The sequence below is a fragment of the Filicampus tigris genome, chromosome 2 (genome assembly GCF_054856515.1).
Source record: "Filicampus tigris isolate MCC_2025a chromosome 2, RoL_Ftig_1.0, whole genome shotgun sequence".
In the NCBI taxonomy this organism is placed as follows: Eukaryota; Metazoa; Chordata; class Actinopteri; order Syngnathiformes; family Syngnathidae; genus Filicampus; species Filicampus tigris.
Genome location: NC_141218.1, coordinates 23,585,961 through 23,611,665, shown reverse-complemented (window position 1 = coordinate 23,611,665; position 25,705 = coordinate 23,585,961). Strand labels below are relative to the sequence as shown.

At 41.1% G+C, this 25,705-nt stretch overlaps 2 protein-coding genes across 13 annotated transcripts in view; both read right to left on the bottom strand.

Annotated features, from left to right (window-relative positions):
• Positions 1 to 18,734, bottom strand: part of LOC147151834 (protocadherin alpha-C2-like) — a 185,482-nt gene extending 166,748 nt beyond the window's left edge. For 2 of the 7 annotated variants that reach the window (XM_086019024.1, XM_086019114.1), the window contains exon 1: positions 3,163 to 5,638. In XM_086019024.1, the coding sequence (XP_085875150.1) occupies positions 3,163 to 5,502 (2,340 nt within the window). In that variant the 5' untranslated portion in view covers positions 5,503 to 5,638. Of the gene's footprint in view, positions 1 to 125; positions 2,556 to 3,162; positions 5,639 to 8,580; positions 11,057 to 12,553; positions 15,034 to 16,321 lie in introns of those variants that run through there. The other 5 variants (XM_086019055.1, XM_086019127.1, XM_086018980.1 and 2 more) reach the window with 4 other exon arrangements.
• Positions 18,735 to 22,468: 3,734 nt separating this feature from the next.
• LOC147151833 (protocadherin alpha-C2-like) overlaps positions 22,469 to 25,705 on the bottom strand; it is a 37,999-nt gene continuing 34,762 nt past the window's right edge. For all 6 annotated transcript variants that reach the window (XM_086018461.1, XM_086018452.1, XM_086018481.1 and 3 more), the window contains exon 3: positions 22,469 to 24,314. The gene's annotated coding sequence lies outside the window, so the exon portion shown is untranslated. The remainder of the gene's footprint in view (positions 24,315 to 25,705) is intronic.

Sequence of the window (25,705 nt, the reverse complement as noted above, 5' to 3'; positions counted from 1 at the left end):
GAAACATCACAACATTTTTTGTTCATAATAGAAACACAAAGATAAACAAGCATCAAATTAAAAACACAAAAAAAATGTTCATCACTTCTATTGCATAGCAAAAAAAGGAAATGGGTTCTTCTTACCTCCCCAGAAGTGTGTCTCCTGTCAGGGAGGACCAAAGTGTTGGCGTGGCTGCCCGGGACAATGGTGGAACCGATACTCATCCTGGGTCCAACTAACATGTAGCGTTTGTCTCCTGATCTGTATTGGATGCTGTGACACAGTGTGCCATCATAATTTGTGTCTTGCAGATATTTGGAAGTGTACTCTGTGGATTTGGAGCACTGCATGGCAATCAGCACGATGATGCTGATGACAAAAAGCAGCGACACCGAGCCCAAAGTGATGATCAGATAAAAAGTCACATTATCCTCCTCGTCCACTTTTGCTGCACTTTGGACATCGGAAGCCGCAAAAGCCTCTTTGGGCTCCACAAGTTTGACAGTCACAGTCGCTGTTGTCGAGAGCGAAACGTTGCCGTTGTCTTTGACCAGGATGAGCAGTCGATGCTCCGCCTCGTCCGTCTCCGTGAAGGAGCGAAGTGTTCTGACCTGGCCCGTATAGCGGTCCAAAGAAAACAGACTGTGGTCGCTGACTTGCTGCAGAGAAAACAGCAACCAGCCGTTATATCCGATATCGGCGTCATAGGCTCGGACTTTAGTCACCAAGTCTCCTGCTTTCAAATTACGAGGAATCTCCTCCACACCTTCGGCAGAACCGTTGGAGCTGACTGGATACAGGATGACTGGAGCGTTGTCGTTCTGATCCAGAATGAACACGTTCACTGTCACGTTGCTGCTCAGTGGAGGACTTCCACCATCGGTGGCCACCACTTGGAACTGGAAACTTTTCAGCGTCTCAAAGTCAAAACTTTTTAGCGCAGATATTTGTCCATTTTCAGCATTTATATTGAGGAAAGACATGATGTCATTCAGGCGTCCCTCTCTGACAATGTGATATGAAATAGCTGCATTGTCATTTATATCTTTGTCTGTTGCACTGACATAGAATACTGAATTTCCAGCCGCATTGTTCTCTGTTAAATAAAACTCAAGAGGGTTTTGCTCAAAGTGTGGACTGTTATCATTCACATCTGATATTTGAATATTGAGCGATTTTACAGCTGATAAAGGAGGCTCACCACAGTCAGTGGCCTTTATTGTGATTTCATAATGAGACACTTCCTCTCTGTCCAAATAGTCCTTAGTCACAACTGAAAATATGTTTTCTTTGTAGGATGGCTTTAATTCAAAAGGGACAGCATTTAATATGGTAGAGAGGACTTTGCCATTAACACCCGAGTCTTTATCCTTCACAGTAATGAGGGAAATAACTGTCCCGACTTTTGAGTCTTCAGGCACTGTATTTGACAGTGACGTCACTTCTATTTCTGGAAAGTTATCATTCACATCGCTTATCTTTATAATGACTCTACACTCACCTGTCAAAGGTGGTGTTCCCCTGTCTGAAGCCTCAATGTCTAGTTTATAAACGTCATTTTCTTCATAGTCAACTTTTGCTTTAACTCTAATCACCCCAGTCAATTTCTCAATTTCAAAAACACTATATACATTTCTGTTTAGTGCCTTTGCAAAATTATATTCAATTTCCCCGTTAATACCTTCATCTGGGTCTGTACCGTTTATTTTGAATATTGATTTACCAATCGCAATATTTTCTGCTATTGTAACTTGGTAAATATCCTCACTAAACATGGGTCTGTTGTCATTGCTGTCGAGTACAATAATGGACACATTAAGATTTCCCGATCTTGGTGGTTTCCCTCCATCCACCGCTGTGAGTACCAGCGAGTGTTTTGCCTTTTGTTCCCTGTCCAGATGTTTCTTCAACACCAAAAATGGAATTTTATCCTCACCACTCTGGCGAAGATCGACTTCAAAAAATGCATTTGACGTCAAAGTGTATGCGCGGATGGAGTTCATCCCTGCGTCAGGATCATGCGCTGCATGCAGCTTGAAACGTTTACCGGGCAATGTGTGCTCGGCTATTTCAAACGTTTGCTCTTTTTCAATAAAAACGGGGGAGTGGTCGTTCACATCGGAGATTTCTATAACGACATAATGTATTTCCAATGGGTTTTCCACGATGACTTTGAGCTCAAAAAGGCAGGCGCCGCTGCCCTGACACGAGTCGTCTCTGTCTATTCTCTTGTTCACGTACAACACCCCGTTGTGCTGGTTTACCTCAAAAAAGGCCTCCTTCGATTCGGAAACCACTCGGAACCGTCGATCAGCCAGAGAGCTGATATCAAGGCCCAAATCCTTTGCAACATTCCCCACGACTGTCCCATCTTTAACCTCCTCGGGAATGGAGTAGCGAATTTCTGCCGAACCCCGTCTTGCCAGCAACAGAAGCAAAGCCAAATGAAAAAGAACCCGGTCCTCCATCTCCGACAGCAAAATGCAGCTGCATAAAATGCGTGTAAATGATTGCTCAAATCCAAGTCATTTTTTTGCCAAATGTGATGCTGCTCCAACCAGAATCTCGGATGAACTCCGTCCAGATGCCGCCCGAGATTTTGTCAGCCTCAAACAAAAGAAATCCAGGGAAGGGACGCTATGTCCATGATTTTTTATGTTACACTGACACCAAGAGGCGCAAAACCACAGACTGCAGGCCGATTAGGGACCGTTAACAATTCCGCCATTTAATAAATGACACATAACTTGGTATTATTGCCAATATCTAACTATAATAATTAGATGTGAATTCCACATCTACCACATGGAAAGAAGTGTTCTTGTTCCAAAATTATCGTTGATTTTAAATTACTGTAGTGATTTAATTCTGATAAACGAAAACAGATGCTTGAGTGTGATTTGCAAAGCATGTAAATAAATTAAATCATCAATTTGTCCCAAATAAAATGTTTTTTTTAAATTTAACTAAATGCAAGAAATCAGGCCTATTAGCTAACATTTCAGTTTTTCTAACTTATCACAAAACCATCTATTAGAAAAGTTGATACTCCTCTATACTGCGATTGAAACTTGTGGTGAAACAATCGTTAAAGCAGTGAAACGGCTTAAGTGGGGAATATTTTACGCAATCTTTTCAATCACTGAATTGTAAGAAAGTGAGAAAATTGTTTTTTCTTACCTCCCCAGAGGTGTGTCTGTTGTCAGGGAGCACCAGAGTGTTGGCGTGGCTGCCCGGTACTATCGTGGAACCGATACTCATTCTGGGTCCAACTAACATGTAGCGTTTGTCTCCTGATCTGTACTGGATGCTGTGACACAGTGTGCCATCATAATTTGTGTCTTGCAGATATTTGGAAGTGTATTCTGTGGATTTGGAGCACTGCATGGCTATCAGCACGATGATGCTGATGACAAAAAGCAGCGACACCGAGCCCAAAGTGATGATCAGATAAAAAGTCACATTGTCCTCCTCGTCCACTTTGGCTGCACTTTGGACATCAGAAGCCGCAAAAGCCTCTTTGGGCTCCACAAGTTTGACAGTCACAGTCGCTGATGCCGAGAGCGAAACGTTGCCATTGTCTTTGACCAGGATGAACAGTCGATGCTCCGCCTCGTCCGTCTCCGTGAAGGAGCGAAGTGTTCTGATCTGGCCCGTATAGCGGTCCAAAGAAAACAGACTGTGGTCGCTGACTTGCTGCAGGGAAAACAGCAACCAGCCGTTATATCCGATATCGGCGTCATAAGCTCGCACTTTAGTCACCAAGTCTCCTGCTTTTATGTTGCGGGGAATCTCCTCCACACCTTCGGCAGAACCATTGGAGCTGATTGGATAGAGGATGACGGGAGCGTTGTCGTTCTGATCCAGAATGAAAACGTTCACTGTCACGTTGCTGCTCAGTGGAGGACTTCCACCATCGGTGGCCACCACTTGGAACTGGAAACTTTTCAACGTCTCAAAGTCAAAACTTTTCAGCGCTGATATGTCGCCATTTTCAGGGTTGATGTTTAAAAATGTTGACATTTGAACTTGGCTTCCTTCTCCTCTGTTAATGTGATATGTCAGCGCTGCATTTTCATTCAAGTCTCTGTCAAATGCAGTGACAAAAAAAATGGACTTCCCCGGCATGTTATTTTCCAGCAAATAAAGTTGGATTGGACTTTGCATAAAGGTTGGAATATTGTCATTAACGTCTGACACGTCAACATGGAGAATTTTAAAAGTGGACAGAGGAGGTTGACCACAGTCTGTAGCTGTGATTGTGATGTCATAATCTGCCACTAATTCTCGATCCAGTCTGTCTTTCAGAACCAGCGAGTACATGTTATCTTGAAACGAAGGTTTTAGTTCAAATGGGACATTTTCTGACAGACTACATATGACTTTGCCGTTCAATCCGACATCTTTGTCGGTGATGCTTATGAGAGAAATGACAGTGCCGGGTTTTGAATCCTCCGCTACCGTTTTTGACAGAGATGTCACGTCAATTTCGGGTTGGTTGTCATTTTCGTCAACTATTTTAATTATCACTCGGCAATCGGTACTCATTGGTGGGTGTCCTTTGTCTGTGGCATGGACATCTAATTTGTAAACGTCAACCTTCTCAAAATCAATTCGGCCCTTCACTTTTATTTCACCGGTGTTTTTATCCAAACTAAACATTTCATATATTTTACTCTCAAGTTGTCCTCCAAAATAATATTCAATTTCACTGTTTAATCCATCGTCTAGATCAGTTGCTTCCACCTGAATGATGCTCTTATGGGGCTTCACATTTTCAGATAAAGTTACAGAATAGACGTCTTGTGTGAATGTCGGGTGGTTATCATTCGAATCAAGCACTTTAACTGTGACATTAAGACTTCCAGATCTTGGTGGATTCCCACCGTCGACTGCAGTCAGAACAAGTCTGAGCTCAGAATGTTTTTCTCTGTCCAAAGACTTTTGTAAAACTAAGAACGGCACCTTGTCTTCAGCTCTCTCTCTCATTTCTGCACTGAAATATTCATTTGTATTTAATGTATACATACGCACTGTGTTAGTGACAACATCTGGGTCATGTGCAATTGGTAACTGGAAGCGTCTACCTGGAAGAGTGGACTCAGCTATTTCCAAAATGAATTCTTTCTCTTGAAAAATGGGTGAATTGTCATTAATATCTATAATTTCAATACTAACATGATGTATTTCCATCGGGTTCTCAGCGACCAATTTCAGATTAACTAAACACGGTGGGACGCTCTCACATAGCTCCTCTCTGTTGACGGTTTTACGCACAAAGAGGACGCCATTGTTCACATTTACCTCAAACTGAGCCTCCTCTCCGCCTGAAACAATGCGAAACCGTCTCTCCAGCAATGTGCTGATGTCCAATCCCAAATCCTTGGCAACATTCCCCACCACGGTTCCCATTTTGACTTCCTCTGCGATGGAATATTTGAGCTGTGCTGCAACCTGCTCCAAACTAACCAATATGATGCAGAGAAAGAGACCTCGCCTTTGTCCTGCTGCTCCCATCATCCCAGCATGGATTTCAGCATTGAAATACAAATTTCACCAGAACATGAAACATCCAAATGGCAAAATATTTCTCTCAAATGTATCCGTAAAGTAAAGGCAATAAAGGACTGAAATGACAGCAACATCCGTCTCTGTTGGAGGTACCGTCTCCTCTGATGACGAGAACAAAACGGTTCCAGAAGGGGCAGGACGCCTCATGCTCATCACTCTATACTGATATGACACTGCCACCTTGTGGTTATAATTGGTAATGAGTATGGAGACTATATAATAAATGTGCAACAGTATAATTGTGAGTGTCTGTTACGTAGTTCTTGCCCCACAAAATGTACTTTCTTTCCCTACAATGTTTACGACATCACTCACTGAAGGTTGTCTGTATGGTTAATTTGGTGGATATATTGGTTGCCCTACAATCCTCTACTAACAGTACTTTTTTTATTTAGAAGGAGACCAATTAAATATTTATCGTTCTTAAATCAGATTTTAAATCTGTAGCTTGCAGCCCACAGAGCAGTATGTTCAGTGAGTCATAAAACCAATGCTTAACCCTTGTGTGGTGTTCGTATTTTTGTTACTTAGTCAGTGTTAATGGGTTTAGTGAACCAGCTAGAATGTTGGGTTTTCAAAACAACACAATCAAATAATTTTCTGTTGAAATACTTAACTGATGTTTACTACATCCCAATTGCAAGTCATATGAATGGCAAACCTTATTAATATTTGCCCTTTACCTTTATTACATCACATTTATGAATTAATTTTCCACCCATTTTTTTTTCAAATAAAATGTTGGTTTGTTTTGTTTTTCTAAATCCCATAACAGTGCATTATCACCATGAGGAGAAGGTTTCAGATATGCCTTGTGTTTCTTTTTCTTTTGATAAAAACTGAGCACGGGTTCCACAGACCCAAACACCATACAGGGGTTAAATGTAATCTTACTGACAAAACATCCACTGGGACCTAAATTTAAATTTGCACCAAGTCAGCAGCATCATCACAGTGTTGTTGTCCACAATCCTTCAGGACCATGGACAGCATGAGATAGTTTCATCGAGGGCTGTTCGATTTTGCCTAATAAGAAAAATCCTGATTATTTTCTCTCAAACCCGATTTTACAATTACAATTTCTTTGTAGAATAAAAAAATAATGAAAAATGAAGTATTTTGAATGTCTTTTATTTAAACGTATTTTTTCTTTCTTTAAACTCAAAATGCCAGTCAATTTAATTTAATACACACAGAACAATCCATTGGGATTAACAGCATTTTACTTACACAATAGATTTCAGATCTGTTCTTAATTAAACCAATAATGAAAGAAGAAAGTGCATATACCATCTGAAACGAAATCATCAACATGAGAGAAGGTAGACAGTCAAGTCTGTAAACCAAACAGTCTGTCAGAAAGTCATTTTGCCAACCAGCTAGTGACTAGCCTTTCATCTTTCTCCCTGGTCTTAAACATAAATCAATGATTAGTGCAAAACTGTCACTCAATAATACAATGCACTGTCAAGCTTAAGTACGGATGCAAAGTCCGACTGGACCAGAGGTCCGTTGTAGAGGAGAAAAAAAAAGGGACGACTTTCAGACATTGAGTTACTTGCTCACGGGTTGTATTGTACATGCGGGGCACACATTACACTACAGATCTACTTTTGTCCCATTTATTAACTAAGCGCTCACTTGCCTGCGCAAATAGGAGAATTGCCGGTATAGCCATGAATGTTGTCGTTGTTTCGGACTGCGCACGGGAGGAAGCGGAACTGCAGAGGAAACTACGGTGGCTTAGATACACCAAAAATAACAAAATTGAACGTGCCGATTTGCCGGTTTTAACATTGTTTTAGCCAGAATATTCGCTTACGGTTCAAAATCGCTTAATCGAGCAGCCCTAGTTTCATCCATCCATTAAAAATGGTGTTGAACTAATAATTACGTCTTAAGTCCATCCATCCATTATCAAAAGCGCTTATCCTCACAAGGGTCGCGGGTGTGCTGGAGCCCATCCCAGCTATCAACAGGCAGTAGGCGGAGTACACCCTGAACTGGTTGCCAGCCAATCACAGGGCACACATAGACAAACTAACAACTGCACGCACAATCACACCGAGGGGCAATTTAGAGTCATCAATTAGCCTACCATGCATGTTTTTGGAATGTGCGAGCAAACCGGAGTACACAGAGAAAACCCACGCAGGCACGGGGAGAACATGCAAACTCCACACAGGGAGGCTGGGGCCAGAATTGTACCCACAGCCTCTGAACTGTGAGGCGGACCTGCTAACCAGTCGACTACCGCGCCGCCCTGAAATAATTTCTGTTCGAAGGATATGTGAAGAAAGTAGGTTGGTATAGGGAAATACGTACTGACCATGAAAGAAGATCAAATATTCAGCCACTCTTACACACAAGGGAAGTAAAAGATGATAACGGTAAAGAGTTGAACATTTTCAAATGTCCGTTTTGTTAGTGTATCTTGTATTCTCCCATATCTGCTTTCTGTTGCCCAGCCCTTTCCTGTTCCAGTAGGGTTTAGCCAAGTGGTTTCTCCAAATCTGGTTGTGTGTCAAATTATTGTCCAGCTGTGATGCTTTTTAATGTTGAACTTATGTGATGTTATCAATTTTATTGTTGGTATCTTGAGTTGTAGTTTTGTATCCTAGTTACTGTCATTTTGTTCATACTGTAGTTATTGTTTCATTTGGATTAAACAGTCACCACTTGTAAACACAACACACAGCAGTCCAATCACACTACCACACAACTATATTGAGGGATCCACAGCAACACCATAAAACATTGCAGCTACGCATACAGCAGACCTGTTAAAAACATTGAACAAATGTGCCCTTTACCTCCACATACAGTATGTGGAATAGCTTCCAAGGACTATGTGGAATGCTCAAAGATGGGAAATTGCTTTGACATCATTGTCGATATTAAATATCCTAAAAATAACCATCAGAATGGAGCACCACGGAAAGAAATAGAAACACTGTTTTTTTCCCCCTCAACTACAGCATTCAAAAGGAAAAGCATTTATCAAAGTAAAAAATGTATTTTTCTTACCTCCCCAGAAGTGTGTCTCCTGTCAGGGAGTACCAGAGTGTTGGCGTGGCTGCCCGGGACAATGGTGGAACCGATACTCATCCTGGGCCCAACTAACATGTAGCGTTTGTCTCCTGATCTGTACTGGATGCTGTGACACAGTGTGCCATCATAATTTGTTTCTTGCAGATATTTGGAAGTGTACTCTGTGGATTTGGAGCACTGCATGGCGATCAGCACGATGATGCTGATGACAAAAAGCAGCGACACCGAGCCCAAAGTGATGATCAGATAAAAAGTCACATCGTCCTCCTCGTCCACTTTTGCTGCACTTTGGACATCGGAAGCCGCAAAAGCCTCTTTGGGCTCCACAAGTTTGACAGTCACAGTCGCTGTTGCAGAGAGCGAAACGTTGCCATTGTCTTTGACCAGGATGAGCAGTCGATGCTCCGCCTCGTCCGTCTCCGTGAAGGAGCGAAGTGTTCTGATCTGGCCCGTATAGCGGTCCAAAGAAAACAGACTGTGGTCGCTGATTTGCTGCAGGGAAAACAGCAACCAGCCGTTATATCCGATATCGGCGTCATAGGCTCGGACTTTAGTCACCAAGTCTCCCGCTTTCAAATTGCGAGGAATCTCCTCCACACCTTCGGCAGAACCATTGGAGCTGATTGGATAGAGGATGACGGGAGCGTTGTCGTTCTGATCCAGAATGAACACGTTCACTGTCACGTTACTGCTCAGTGGAGGACTTCCACCATCGGTGGCCACCACTTGGAACTGGAAACTTTTCAGCGTCTCAAAGTCAAAACTTTTCAGCGCTGATATGTCGCCATTGTCAGGGTTGATGTTTAAAAATGTTGACATTTGAACTTGGCTTCCTTCTCCTCTGTTAATGTGATATGTCAGTGCTGCATTTTCATTCAAGTCTTTATCAAATGCAGTGACAGAAAAAATTGACTTTCCCGGCGTGTTATTTTCCAGCAAATAAAGTTGGATTGGATTTTGCATAAAGGTTGGAATATTGTCATTAACGTCTGACACGTCAACATGCAGAATTTTAAAAGTGGACAGAGGAGGTTGACCACAGTCTGTAGCTGTGATTGTGATGTCATAATCTGCCACTAATTCTCGATCCAGTCTGTCTTTCAGAACCAGCGAGTACATGTTATCTTGAAACGAAGGTTTTAGTTCAAATGGGACATTTTGTGACAGACTACATATGACTTTGCCGTTCAATCCGACGTCTTTGTCGGTGATGCTTATGAGAGAAATGACAGTGCCGGGTTTTGAATCCTCCGCTACCGTTTTTGACAGAGATGTCACGTCAATTTCGGGTTGGTTGTCATTTTCATCAACTATTTTTAATATCACCCTGCAATAGGTGCTCATTGGAGGTTGTCCTTTGTCTGTGGCATGGACATCTAATTTATAAACATCAACCTTCTCAAAATCTATTTGGCCCTTTACCCTTATTTCACCAGTGTTTCTATCTAAACTGAACATTTCATAGGTTTTGGAATCAAGTTGTCCTCCAAAGTAATATTCAATTTCACTGTTTAATCCATCGTCTAGATCAGTAGCTTCCACCTGAATGATGCTCTTATCGGGTTTCACATTTTCAGATAAAGTTACAGAATAGACGTCTTGTGTGAATGTCGGGTGGTTATCATTCGAATCAAGCACTTTAACTGTGATATTAAGACTTCCAGATCTTGGTGGATTCCCACCGTCGACTGCAGTCAGAACAAGTCTGTGCTCATAATGTTTTTCTCTGTCCAGAGGCTTTTCTAAAACTAAAAGTGGCACCTTGTCCTCACCTATTTCTCTAAATTGTGCGCTAAAATATTCATTTGTACTTAATTTATACATACGCACTGTGTTAGTGACAACATCTGGGTCATGTGCAATTGGTAACTGGAAGCGTCTACCTGGAAGAATGGACTCAGATATTTCCAAAATGAATTCTTCCTCTTGAAAAGCGGGAGGATTGTCATTAATATCTATAATTTCAATACTAACATGATGTATTTCCATCGGGTTCTCAGCGACCAATTTCAGATTAACTAAACACGGTGAGACGCTCTCACATAGCTCCTCTCTGTTGACGGTTTTACGCACAAAGAGGACGCCATTGTTCACATTTACCTTAAACTGAGCCTCCTCTGCGCCTGAAACAATGCGAAACCGTCTCTCCATCAATGTGCTGATGTCCAATCCCAAATCCTTGGCAACATTCCCCACCACGGTTCCCACTTTGACTTCCTCTGCGATGGAATATTTGAGCTGTGCTGCAACCTGCATCAAACTAACCAATATAATGCAGAGAAAGAGACCTCGCCTTTGTCCTGCTGCTCCCATTATCCCAGCTTGGATCACAGCATTGAAACACAAATTCCACCAAAACATGAAACATCCAAATGGCTAAATATTCCTCTTCAATGTCTCCCAAAAGTAAAGACAATAAAGGACTGAAATGACAGCAACATCCGTCTCTGTTGAAGGTACCGTCTCCTCTGATGACGAGACAAAACGGTTCCAGAAGGGGCAGGACGCCTCATGCTTATCACTCTATACTGATATGACACTGCCACCTTGTGGTTATAATTCGTAATGAGCATGGAGACTATAAACATGTCTATAAAATATGCACTGTGTGATTGTGAGTTCCTGTTTCATTGTTCTTGCCCCACAAAATGTACTTGTACTTTCCCTCAAATGTTTAGGACATCACTCACTGAAGGTTGTCTACTGTAGTTAATTTGGTAGATATTGTGGTTGCCCTACAATCCTCTTCTATCACCCCCCTTTTTCATTTAAAATCCAACCCATTAAACAATTATCCCTCTCAAATCAGAATTTAAATCTGTAGATTGCAGCCCACAAAACAGTATATACAATTCAATCCAAACACCAACGTTCAGTGAGTCACACAAACCAATGCTTAATTGTACTCTACTGACAAAAGATCCACTGGAAACTAAATTGACATTTTTACCAAGTCAGCAGCATCATCATAGTGTTGTCCAGAATGTTTCAGCACCACGGACAGCGGTGAAATTGTTTCAGTCCGAAGGATATGTGAAGAAATTATCGGTTGGTAGGCAAGTATATGTATAAATACTGACGATGAGGGAAGCTCAAATGCTCTGTCACTCTTACACAAGCGAAGTAAAATACAGTATGGGTAAAGAGTTGAAAATGTGCAAATGTCCATCTTGTTAGTGTATCTGTTGTTCTCTCCATATCTGCTTTCTGTTGCCCAGCCCTTTCCTGTTCCTGTAGGGTTTAGCCAAGTGGTTTCTCCACATCTGGTTATGTGTCAAAGTATTGTCCAGCTGTGGTGCTTTTTATTTTTGAACTTATTTGATGTTGTCAATTTTATTGTTGGTATCTTGAGTTGTTGTTTTGTAGTCCGGTTACTGTCATTTTGTTCATACTGTAGTTATTATTTCATTTGGATCAAACAGTCACCACTTGTAAACACAACACACAGCAGTCCAATCACACTACCACACAACAATATTGAGGGATCCACAGCAACACCATAAAACATTGCAGCTACGCATACTGCAGACCTGTTAAAAATATAATTGATAAAATGTTCCATTTACATCCACAAATGCGTGGCCTTCAAGGACTATTGTAAATGCTCAAAGTTTGTAAGTTATTTTAACCAAAGTGAACTTTAACAACACTCAGATATGATAGCAGCAGAAACCCTGATTGAGACATAATTGTCGATCTTAAATGTCATAAAAATAACTGTCAGAATGCATCACCAAGGAAAGTAAAGGAAACCGTTTTTTTCCCCTCAACTATAGCATCTAACAGAAATTGTCAACAATCCAAGATTAAAATATAATTCAGTAAATGTTAACACAACAACATCGTTGCTGTTAGCAGAAAAACTGTTTTAAGTGGATCAAACTGCACACTCATGGTGCACATGATGTCGGTTGTAAGCATTTATCAAAGTAAAAAATGTCTTTCTTACCTCCCCAGAAGTGTGTCTCCTGTCAGGGAGCACCAGGGTGTTGGTGTGGCTGCCCGGGACTATGGTGGAACCGATACTCATTCTGGGTCCAACTAACATGTAGCGTTTGTCTCCTGATCTGTATTGGATGCTGTGACACAGTGTGCCATCATAATTTGTGTCTTGCAGATATTTGGAAGTGTACTCTGTGGATTTGGAGCACTGCATGGCGATCAGCACGATGATGCTGATGACAAAAAGAAGCGACACCGAGCCCAAAGTGATAATCAGATAAAAAGTCACATTGTCCTCCTCGTCCACTTTTGCTGCACTTTGGACATCGGAAGCCACAAAAGCTTCTTTGGGCTCCACGAGTTTGACAGTCACAGTCACTGTTGCAGAGAGCGAAACGTTGCCGTTGTCTTTGACCAGGATGAGCAGTCGATGCTCAGCCTCGTCCGTCTCCGTGAAGGAGCGAAGTGTTCTGATCTGGCCCGTATAGCGGTCCAAAGAAAACAGACTGTGGTCGCTGACTTGCTGCAGGGAAAACAGCAACCAGCCGTTATATCCGATATCGGCGTCATAGGCTCGCACTTTAGTCACCAAGTCTCCTGCTTTTATGTTGCGGGGAATCTCCTCCACACCTTCGGCAGAACCGTTGGAGCTGACTGGATACAGGATGACGGGAGCGTTGTCGTTCTGATCCAGAATGAACACGTTCACTGTCACGTTGCTGCTCAGTGGAGGACTTCCACCATCGGTGGCCACCACTTGGAACTGGAAACCTTTCAGCGTCTCAAAGTCAAAACTTTTCAGCGCTGATATGTCACCATTGTCGGGGTTGATGTTTAAAAATGTTGACATTTGAACTTGGCTTCCTTCTCCTCTGTTAATGTGATATGTCAGCGCTGCATTTTCATTCAAGTCTTTATCAAATGCAGTGACAGAAAAAATGGACTTCCCCGGCGTGTTATTTTCCAGCAAATAATGTTGGATTGGACCTTGCATAAAGGTTGGAATATTGTCATTAACATCTGACACTTCAACATGCAGAATTTTAAAAGTTGACAGAGGAGGTTGACCACAGTCTGTAGCTGTGATTGTGATGTCATAATCTGCCACTAATTCTCGATCCATTCTGTCTTTCAGAACCAGCGAGTACATGTTATCTTGAAACGAAGGTTTTAGTTCAAATGGGACATTTTCTGACAGGCTACATATGACTTTGCCGTTCAATCCGACGTCTTTGTCGGTGATGCTTATGAGAGAAATGACAGTGCCGGGTTTTGAATCCTCCGCTACCGTTTTTGACAGAGATGTCACGTCAATTTCGGGTTGGTTGTCATTTTCGTCAACTATTTTAATTATCACTCGGCAATCGGTACTCATTGGAGGTTGTCCTTTGTCTGTGGCGTGGACGTCTAGTTTGTAAACATCAACCTTCTCAAAATCAATTTTGCCCTTTACACTTATTTCACCAGTGTTTTTGTCCAAACTGAACATTTCATATATTTTAGATTCAAGTTCTCCACCAAAATAATATTGAACTTCTCCATTTATTCCATCGTCGAGGTCAGTTGCTTCAACCTTGATAATGCTTGTGCCCAATTTCACATTTTCTGACAAAGTTACAGAATGCACTTCTTGCGTAAATGTTGGGTGGTTATCATTAGAGTCAAGCACAATAACGGTAACATTAAGACTTCCGGATCTTGCTGGATTTCCACCATCAACTGCAGTAAGAACAAGTTTGTGCTCAGTATCTTTTTCTCGGTCAAGAGACTTTTGTAACACTAAGAAGGGTATCTTATCATCTCCTCTGTCTCTAATTTGAATATTAAAATATTCATTCATGCTTAATTTGTATGCACGCACTGTATTAACAATGACATCTGGGTCATGTGCGCTGGGTAATTGAAAGCGTTTTCCAGGAAGTGTAGATTCTGAGATTTCTAAAATCTTCTCTAAGTCTTGAAAAGTCGGTGAATTGTCATTAATATCTATAATTTCAATACTAACATGATGTATTTCCATCGGGTTCTCAGCGACCAATTTCAGATTAACTAAACATGGTGAGACGCTCTCACATAGCTCCTCTCTGTTGACGGTTTTACGCACAAAGAGGACGCCATTGTTCACATTTACCTCAAACTGAGCCTCCTCCGCACCTGAAACAATGCGAAACCGTCTCTCCACCAATGTGCTGATGTCCAAACCCAAATCCTTGGCAACATTCCCCACCACGGTTCCCACTTTGACTTCCTCTGCGATGGAATATTTGAGCTGTGCTGCAACCTGCTCCAAACTAACCAATACGATGCAGAGAAAGAGACCTCGCCTTTGTCCTGCTGCTCCCATCATCCCAGCATGGATTTCAGCATTGAAATACAAATTTCAACAAAAAAATGAAACATCCAAATGGCTAAATATTTCTCTCAAATATATTCCAAAAGTAAATGCAATAAAGGACTGAAATGGCAGCAACATCCGTCTCTGTTGAAGGTACCGTCTCCTCTGATGACGAGAACAAAACGGTTCCAGAAGGGGCAGGACGCCTCATGCTCTTCACTCTATACTGATATGACACTGCCACCTTGTGGTTATAATTCGTAATGAGCATGGAGACTATTAACATGGTTATAAAATGTGCATCAGTGTGATTGCGAGTTGCTGTCACGTAATTCTTGCCCCACAAAATGCACTTTCTCTCCCTAAAATGTTTAGGACTAACTGAAGTTTGTGTACCATGGTAAATTTGACCTAAAAACACACATTTAAATTTGCACCAAGTCAGCAGCATCATCACAGTGTTGTTGTCCTGAATCCTGAATCCTGTGTGTCAGAACCACGGACACCGGTGAAACATTTTTCAGTCCAAAGGATATGTGAAGAGAGTAGGTTGGTAGGGAAGTATTTGTATACATAGATACTGACCACGAGGGAAGCTCAAATGCTAAGCCACTCTTACACATATGTAAAAGATGATCAGCGTAAAGTGCTGTGAATTTGCAAATGTCCCTATTGTTAGTGTGTTTTATATTCTTTCCATATAAGCTTTCTGTTGCCCAGCCCTTTATTGTTCCTGTGCCAAGTGGCTTCTCCACATCTGGTTATGCGTCAAATTATATTTCAGCTGTGATGCCTTTTAATGTTGAATTGATTTAAAGTTGTCATTTTTGGTATCTTGAGTTATCCAGTTACTGTTGTTTTGTTCATACTGTTTTTGTTATTGTCTTCATTTGGATCAAACAGTCACCACTTGTAAACACAACACACAGCAGTGCGATCACACTACCATGCAACCATATTGAGGGATCCACAGCAAAACCATAAAACATTGCAGCTAAGCATACACCAGACATGTTAAAAAACATCGGGGAAAAAATTGCCTTTTACCTCCACGGATGTGGAATGGCTTCCCAAGTCTCTTGTAAAATGCTCAAAGCTTGGAAATTGCTCTCATCAAAGTGAATTTTAACAACACTCAGATATCATAGCAGCAGAAACCCTGATTGAGACATAATTGTCGTTCTTAAATGTCATTAAAATAACCGTCAGAATTCATCACCAAGGAGAGTAATGGAAACACTGTGTTTTTCCCTCAACTACAGCATCTAACAGAAATTGTCAACAGTCCAAAAAGATTAAAATGTAATTCAGTAAATGTTAACACAACAACATCGTTGTTGTTAGCAGACAAAACAGTTTTAAGTGGATCAAATTGCACACACATGGTGCACATATTATCTGTTTCAAGCATTTATCAAAGTAAAAAAATGTCTTTCTTACCTCCCCAGGAGTGTGTCTCCTGTCAGGCAGCACCAGAGTGTTGGCGTGGCTGCCCGGGACGATCGTGGAACCGATACTCATCCTGGGTCCAACTAACATGTAGCGTTTGTCTCCTGATCTGTATTGGATGCTGTGACACAGTGTGCCATCATAATTTGTGTCTTGCAGATATTTGGAAGTGTACTCTGTGGATTTGGAGCACTGCATGGCGATCAGCACGATGATGCTGATGACAAAAAGCAGCGACACCGAGCCCAAAGTGATGATCAGATAAAAAGTCACATTGTCCTCCTCGTCCACTTTTGCTGCATTGTTGTCATCAGAAGCCGCAAAAGCCTCTTTGGGCTCCACAAGTTTGACAGTCACAGTCGCTGTTGCCGAGAGCGAAACGTTGCCGTTGTCTTTGACCAGGATGAGCAGTCGATGCTCAGCCTCGTCCGTCTCCGTGAAGGAGCGAAGTGTTCTGATCTGGCCCGTATAGCGGTCCAAAGAAAATAGACTGTGGTCGCTGACTTGCTGCAGGGAAAACAGCAACCAGCCGTTATATCCGATATCGGCGTCATAGGCTCGCACTTTAGTCAGCAAGTCTCCTGCTTTCAAATTGCGAGGAATCTCCTCCACACCTTCGGCAGAACCATTGGAGCTGATTGGATAGAGGATGACGGGAGCGTTGTCGTTCTGATCCAGAATGAACACGTTCACTGTCACGTTGCTGCTCAGTGGAGGACTTCCACCATCGGTGGCCACCACTTGGAAATGGAAACTTTTCAGCCTCTCAAAGTCAAAACTTTTTAGTGCTGAAATTGTGCCGGTGATCTCATTAATATTCAAAAATGATGTCACACTGTCACTTTTCCGTTGGAGTGAATACGTCACCGCTGCATTTTCTTCCCCATCAGCATCTGTGGCGCTCACAGAAAATAAAGACACTCCTGCTTTGTTGTTTTCCAGCACGTAAAACGTATAAGGGCTTTCATTGAATAAAGGCTTATTATCATTGACATCCAGTACATCTACATGTATGACCTTAGTAGAGGACATAGGGGGTGTCCCTAAATCTTTTGCTGTTATTTCGACATCATACACATGCTCTTTCTCTTTGTCTAAAAAGTCCTTTGTGACAAGAGAGTATGATTGTCCATCTGGGGACGACTTGAGGGCAAAGGGCAAGTGCTCTGGCAGGCTGCAGACCACCTGTCCATTCACACCTGAGTCCATATCATTAACGCCCACCAGCGCTACCACTGTACCGAGAGGGGCGTCCTCTGCAATGCGACTCAACAATGATGTTATGTCTATTTTGGGTCGGTTGTCATTCACATCCTCCACTCGGACTACAACATTACATTGTGTGGACAGTGACACTGCGCCTTTGTCCACAGCCAACACCTTCAACTCATAGACTTGTCTATCTTCAAAATCGAGATCTCCTTTTACTGTTAGTTCCCCGTTTTTTTTATTCAAATCAAATGGCACGCTGGAGAGGCCTCTGAATTTGCTCCGTAGCGAATATTCAATCTCACCGTTGTGTCCCTCATCTGAGTCTGACGCGTTCACTGTCAGCAGATATGTCCCCACAGGTGCATTCTCCTTTACACTAATGGAGTATTTCTGATGGTCACACACTGGTGCGTTATCATTTACATCAGATACAATAATGGTGATGTTAATAGTACTAGTCTTAGGTGGTTTTCCCCCATCTGCGGCTGTTAATATTAACTGCTGCTGTGCTGTGTTTTCTCTATCCAAAGGCCGCTGTAGCACAAGAAAAGGCACCTTCCCCTCCTCACCAAATTCTTCAGTTTCTAGGTGAAAAAACGGGTTGTGGTTCAGCTTGTACGTCTGGATGGAATTCAAGCTAACATCCAAGTCTTGGGCTCCCTCCACTTGGAGTTTGGATCCAACCACAGTGGATTCCAGCACCTCTAAAGTACAATTATCATCAAGGAATCTCGGTGAGTTATCATTTACATCCAGTACCTCAACAAGGACTTGATGCATCTCCAGAGGGTTTTCCACAACCACTTTGAGATTCGTGACGCATGGCATAGTGTTACCGCACAGATCCTCCCGGTCTAATCTCTGGTGGACAGATAGAACACCATCTCTCTGATTTACCTTGAACTGCTCCTGCTTTGTTCCTGACACCACACGGAGATTTCTCTCCGGCAGCCTCCCGACTTCCAGTCCAAGGTCCTTGGCAACATTTCCAACCACTGTTCCCAGTTTTACTTCCTCCTGGATTGAATATCTTATTTGAGCAGCGATTCCCTCTGGATGAAAAACAATTAGCAGTGGCAAACACAAAGAAATCCATGTCTCCAGCCATTGTCCTCCCATGACGCATCTTGCCATTGTTAATCAGGGACGATTCCTAACCACACCTATTAAATATTTCTTGTAGGCTGTATTTCCAGTGTTTTATAACGGATCAAATATTCAAGAGAGTAATCAATTTCTTGGAACAACGATCGCTGTTTCTCGTCGGCTGGTTCGCCTCTGTCGGTTGACGGTGAATCTAGAAGTGAGGAAAATTGACGCTACTTACACCCACTCCCATATATAGTCTAACAGCGCGGCCTACTGTCAATAACGTGATACTGCAGCGGGATAAAAGTCAGAGTAATGTATTCAACTATTTCATTATGCCTAATACTCCACATACTTTAAGTCAACTTTTAAGTATATAAAAATTAAGTCATGCAGTAAAAATTGCATTGCTCATATCCCATTTTGACTACCATATCCGTTAGATCTCAAATCACTTATGAACCTGATTATACCCTTCCTTTGATTGAGCTTTTATTCAAGATTCACATATTTTTGTCCATGCATAGACTCTGTGGCAATAATAAATGTTTTTGACATCTAATTGGTCCAATTTATAAAGTATGTGGTGCAAGATTAAAGCCCGTATTGGACATTCTTGGCTAATCTTGACAAATAAGGTTGACTTCCCAGTGTAATAAGTTTTGGGGGGTGGGGGAATGTAGGCTTTCAACATTATACCAGACATATGACATGTTTAAGCTTCAGCAACCAACTAGCAGAGTTGAATGCGAAATTGGGGGCACACAATAAATTACACACATTATAAATTAAAACCACTGTTGCCGTGGACATATTCAGAGATACTTTTATTAAATGTTACCAAAAAGGTGCCCTTCTATTAATTTATATTTGAATTGCAAACATATTTCTTTGAAACTGAAAATTGCTTTGGAAACATCATTTAAAGGGACATCTGCGCTAAAAAAAAAGTTTACCACTACTGAGACCACAATTTGATAATTGTTTCTATAATGGGTGTTTTCTTAATTTGGAGTAAAAAAGTTAAAAGTCTTTTCATGCGGAGAGAATAGGAATTAACTTTTGTTTAACTTAACCTTTACTTGTCAATGTAAGGCAATTGAGAGCAGATTCTCATTTGCACTGCCAGTGCCCCCTGGCAGCAATGAAAATCTCATGATTGAGGTTGGCAAGATTTATATATGCATCCATCCATCCATTATCGGTACCGTTTATCCTCACAAGGGTCGCGGGGCGTGCTGGAGCCTATCCCAGCTGTCTTCGGGCAGTAGGCGGGGGACACCCTGAATTGGTTGCCAGCCAATCGCAGGGCACACAGAGACAAACAAACATCCACACTCACAATCACACCTAGGGGCAATTTAGAGAGTCCAATCAACTTACCATGCATGTTTTTGGAATGTGGGAGGAAGCCGGAGTACCCGGAGGAAACCCACGCAGGCACGGGGAGAACATGCAAACTCCACACAGGGAGGCCAGAGCCGGGATCGAACCCACGACCTCTGAACTGTGAGGCGGACCTGCTAACCAGTTGACCACCATGCCGCCCTCAAGGAGGACTTATTAAAATAAATTTACATCGAATCTAAGTAAAACGTTTTTAAAAATTAAGATCAAGATGTTGCATGTAGCCACAATAGTATTTGTACAGTTTGTGGAAAGTATGTAATGTATATAGGGCGGCGCGGTGGTCAACTGGTTAGGATGTCCGCCTCACTTTTCAGTTTGCATGTTCTCCCCGTGCCTGCGTGGGTTTTCTCCGGGTACTCCGGTTTCCTCCCACATTCCCAAAACATCCAAACATCATAAGGATGACTCCAGTGGCAACAAGATATTCAGCTGCTAATGTCCAGGAAATTTCACGCACCTTTCTCCTGTTCATCACACCAAACATTGAAAAAGTCAGAGGCCACTGAAGCCATTTCGGAAGATATTGAGGGACCTGAATCTTGTCTTGATCCACCTGTGGTTGCAGCTGGGTCAATCAAAAGAGAAAAGATGCAAGTTCTGACCCTGGAAGTAAGACTCCAAGACAAAAGCAATGCACCGTACATGTTAGATATACCTGCAATATATATATATATATATATATATAAGCCCATTCTCACATTCGCACATGGTGTCCTACATGTGCTAAATAGAGTTGATGTTGAAAATTGTTCAGAAAGGAAAGCAACATTTTGTTGTTTTGTTAACAGAGAAGTATTTTTATGATTCACTTCATAAAAAAATTAAAAGAATAAACTGCTGACAAAAAGTTCCAGATTGTTGACTTTTTTTCCCTTTCAATATAATTACTTCAGAAGTAATGAATAATTCCAGATTGTTTACTCTTTCCCCTTTCAATACAATTACTTCAGAAGTAATTACTTCACATTTTATATAATAGCGATAATATATATTTTCTGTGTAAAAGAAAAGTGTTATGACATTTGGTTTGTGTTTAAAAAAAGCATAATAATGGTCATTGATGATTTTTTGTTTGTTTGTGTCACAAATACACGATAAAAATTAATTAAATTGTGTTGAATTGATAAATAACAGGTTGTTTCATCATGCAAAATAGATTTGGGATTTAAATTTAAATTAAGTTTCTTTATTTTGGGGCTTTGGTAGGGCGGGCCTTTTTTGACCCATAGGACAAGGAGAGTAAACAGAATGTTGAGATCACACAAGGATTAAAATATTCAGAATACCTCTGAATTGTACGGAATATGGCATGAAGTACATTCATATTATTTCTGTCCATCCAGTACCCTCCCATCATTGTCCTCGTGCAGAGTGGACAACAGCGACCTCTCGTGGAGAATATTTGTATGTGCTACTATTATACGTTCATTCACGTCTGTGTTTGTATTGTCAAAAACAGTGCCTTAATAATAATTGTTGAATTGGGAGTAGACCATTGTATCAATACTGTAATGTAATTCATATTATGTGTAAATATATCGCCCATTAAAAAAAAAATCCAATTGGCACACCCCTCTCCACGATTGAGTCATACTTCTGGATGTAGGCCAAATCAATCTGCGCATGCCCAAGCGCTGCCGCATACTGCAACGTAAAACCCCTCCCGTCCCTCCCTCCACACTGCACCATTTCGAACTCAACTGATTTCCATTAACACTCAAGTGAAAGGATGTTCCGTCGTCTGCACGCGCGTGCGTGAGCATTGTGTTTATGCTGGAATATTAGATGACGGACTACGTCAGAGCACCAGGCACAACGCCCTTCAGGGAGCAGACAGCTCGTAGCCATGGCAACGCAGCTCCTTTCCGCAGGTCACTACTGAAGGAAGGAGATGGGGGAGGGATGCTGTGAAAGCTGCTACCAAAGCAAAACATGATTTACACCGATTCTCCTATACGTGGACGGTGGTTTCAAATTCATTCTTGCATAGTGACTTTGTATAAATCTCACTACCGATGTTAGAGGAAACAATGGTCTGTAACATCCCTATTAAGGGATACTATAGTAAGTACAGTAATTTGGCCTTGATGGAGTATCCCTGCTTGCTTTGTTCTGTGCAGTATGGTCACTGGACCAGAGTATATGTTCATAAGTACGATACAATTTCATTGACTTACATGGTAATTGGTAACAGAGCCTTTCTGTGTCAGTGTGCCTTTGGCGACCATGCAGGAGGCAAACACTGAGGCAGACAGCATTGCATCTTTTGACTAATTAGCTGCTTGGTCAGACTCGATAATGAAGTTATGTAAGCATTCAGTGACAGAAAAAAAAAGTGTCTGTTGATCATGTGCATCATAGTATGTATCAACAGAAAGAATGTTAAACTAGAATGAATGTACTGTACTTAACATCACATAACAAACGTTTGATTAGTTCCCATTTTATTTGTCTGTCATACGATAAGATCACATTACACACACAACTATATATTTCACAGTCAAAGCACCACTGTACAAATGCACTTATTTTTCCTGTAAAACATCATATCTTTAAACATGTAAGATGTGCTGAAATGTTTAACTGCAGGTTATAGATGTAATATTTACTGTATATAAGTGGATGTGAATGGCACTAAAAAAGATGAAAATGACAGCATTATTGAAGAAACATTAAAGTACTTCAGCTCAAAGCATTTTATCTCATTGCATCATCTTCCGGGTTTTAGTTTATGGCTGTTTAGAGTCAAGCATCTTTGTACTCCTGAATATAGTATTCAGTACAGAATTGGAGAAAGTGCCTTTAAATACCTTAATGTACACATTTCAACAAGAAACACCACACAAGCATTACAAAGAAAGCACACCATTTACTGTGGTTGTACCTAAGGTTCTCTGCACAGAACTTCCGTATTGTATTGCAGGTCGCTGTAATACACCTGAGCACAGCTTTCATTGGGTGACAAATACAAAATTCCAGTACTGTAAATATTTTGTTTATATTTTAACGCATTACACAACTTGAGACACTGTTGATGGTAGGGGACATCCACGGTTTGTCTTCTTTAACGAAAAAAGTAAACAATGATGTATACTGTAATTTGCGGTATTTACAAGGAAAGTCATATGGTCCCCAGTTGAATAATTGCTGTTCAAACACACGTTTAGAATAGAAGGAAAACACATGACACTGAAAACATTTGACTGTTTGTCTTCTTGTTGTTTGGCCCACTTCTATTTTGTTCTGGGACGATAAATGTTGATACAAAAAAAGACCTAAAGCTATTTGATTCCATGCAAATAAAAAAAGTGAAAGCTGGTGGAGGCCTCACTTTTCTGTCTATTAACCTAACAACTCAAGTTGTTAACATGAGATAATTTTGTAGTAAAAGTTAGGCACCGCATTACATTTGCAGTGACCAATTTTTACCATTGAATGTACTTTTTTTCTATAGTTGCCCATCTTTTCAAAGCAGTTTGAATTTAGCAAGAATGGGGCATAATATTTATCTTAACCTAACCTTCAATATTTTAAGTCATCAAAATCAATCAATTAGTGCATTATTTAGTGTACAGAATATTACCGTAAATTCCCCTGACGTTTAAGTCACCCGAATCATTACACTCATTCATAACTGTGGCCTTTGCTCACAAAGTCATTTACAAAACCTAAAGTCACTATTTATAAAATTCCATTTCCATTCGTACAAACCACAAGTTGTTGCTTTTTTACTATGTGGTATAATGTGCCATTTCTACTGCCATTAATGACGAAAATGAGAAAGACAAAGTGGGGAGAAAAAAATATATAAAATACTGTACACATAATAGGTGGTCCTTTTAAAGAAACAATCATCTCACATAGGACATTCCATTGTCCACTCATTGTCCCCTTGTTTTGGCTTCTTGGACTATTCACAAGGTCCAGTCTGTTTCTTGGCAAATCACATCTCTTGTAACATATTTTTTGGAATGAAGTGTTGTTGAAGCCATGCGGTCATACCGTGTACGCTGAAGAGTTTCTCAAAAAGGCTTGCATTGGCTTTTCATGTGCTTAAATAATACAGGTAGAGGGGGGTCTAAGAAGGGCTGTGGGTTATTTCCCCATTTACACGGCAGCATTCAGTGGGTTCCAAGTATGAGGAACCAGGCTGAGCAAGACGGGTATGAGAGTGATGCCAAAGCCCTCTGGAGCTCTCCCATCACGACTGGTCCGATATGCAGCTGGGAAGTTCTGGCCTTCATGTGGATCGAGTGCTGCTGGTTGTGGATGTCTGTCAATGAGACCAAAAGATATATTTAAAAACTAGAAACAACTGCATGACATCCATTCTGAGACTATGATGGGGAGGCTACAGGCGGAAGACAGAAAGGGTCGGGCAGATCCTTCAATGTACCATTGTATCATTGAATACATCATGCTTGGGAAATACGAGGAGGAGCAGCGTGGTTGCTAGGAAACTGGGTGACTGGGCTCATTTTGCACATTGCCTGCACAAATGAATAGGTCAGACATGGAAAGTGTGAAATATTTTAGTTTGTAACCAAAACAGTGTGACAGAAACAGCACAGCAAAGGTCCAATTACACTCTAAAAACAGCTGGGGTAAAAATAACACAATTTTGGGTAAAAAAATGGACTAATGCACTATTTGGGTCACTCTGACCCAGTTTCTTGCGTTGTTGTGTACAAAACAGTCCAAATTTTGCAGTTGTTTTGTAAAAAAAATACCCATTACAATTATTTTCTGCAAAAACAACCCAGAGAGTTGGATCAAATTGACCAAAGTAGTGGATTGGTCCATGTTTTACCCAAAATGGTGTTATTTTTAACCCAACTGTTTTTAGAGTGTACAGACATTTCATAATTAGAAATATTAACTTGGAATAATTTGTAATTGAAGCTATGGAAAAAATAATCTTAACATGCATTTGCAACAATTTAAAAGCCTTTTTTATGATCAGTAAAGTCAGCAAGTACACTGAAAAAAATGCAACACCGTTGTTTCTGCTCGCATTTTCTGTTAGCTGAATGTTCTATGCACACAAAAAGGCCTATTTCTCTCATATATTGTTCAAGTATGTCTAAATCTGCCTTAGTGAGCATGTCTCTTTTGACGAGAGATGCTGATTAGACAGAAAGATTATTGCACAGGTGTGCCTTAGGCTGCATAAAATAATAGGCTACTTGAAAATGTGCTGTTTGACTCTATTGTGTTTGGGGAGGTCGACTGGGGGAGAGTGTCTGGTGTGACCGCCATTTTCAACATTCAGTGCCACACATTTAATGTAGAGGTGTGCCTTAGGCCAGTGTTTTTCAAACTTTGTGGTGCCGCGAGATATTGTGTGCCGTGGGAAATTATCTAATTTGTGTGCCTGTGCGGTCTAGCGCCTGGCAGCATAATCATGTCTTTACTACATTGTAGTACTCTTCCATCCCAGAAGGTAGCAGCAGCAGCAGGTAGCTAATTGTCTTTGTTTAGAGACCATCGAATTAATGACGCATGTTTATACAAACAGGTTTCACACTAAGTATCAATATGAAACATTATAAAATATTTTTTTCTTTGTCTTTATTTAATTCCTATTCAAGACGTTATAATGTTAATTCTTCAATGTAAAAAAAATGCTTATATAAACAATATAAGATATATTGTTAAAATAAG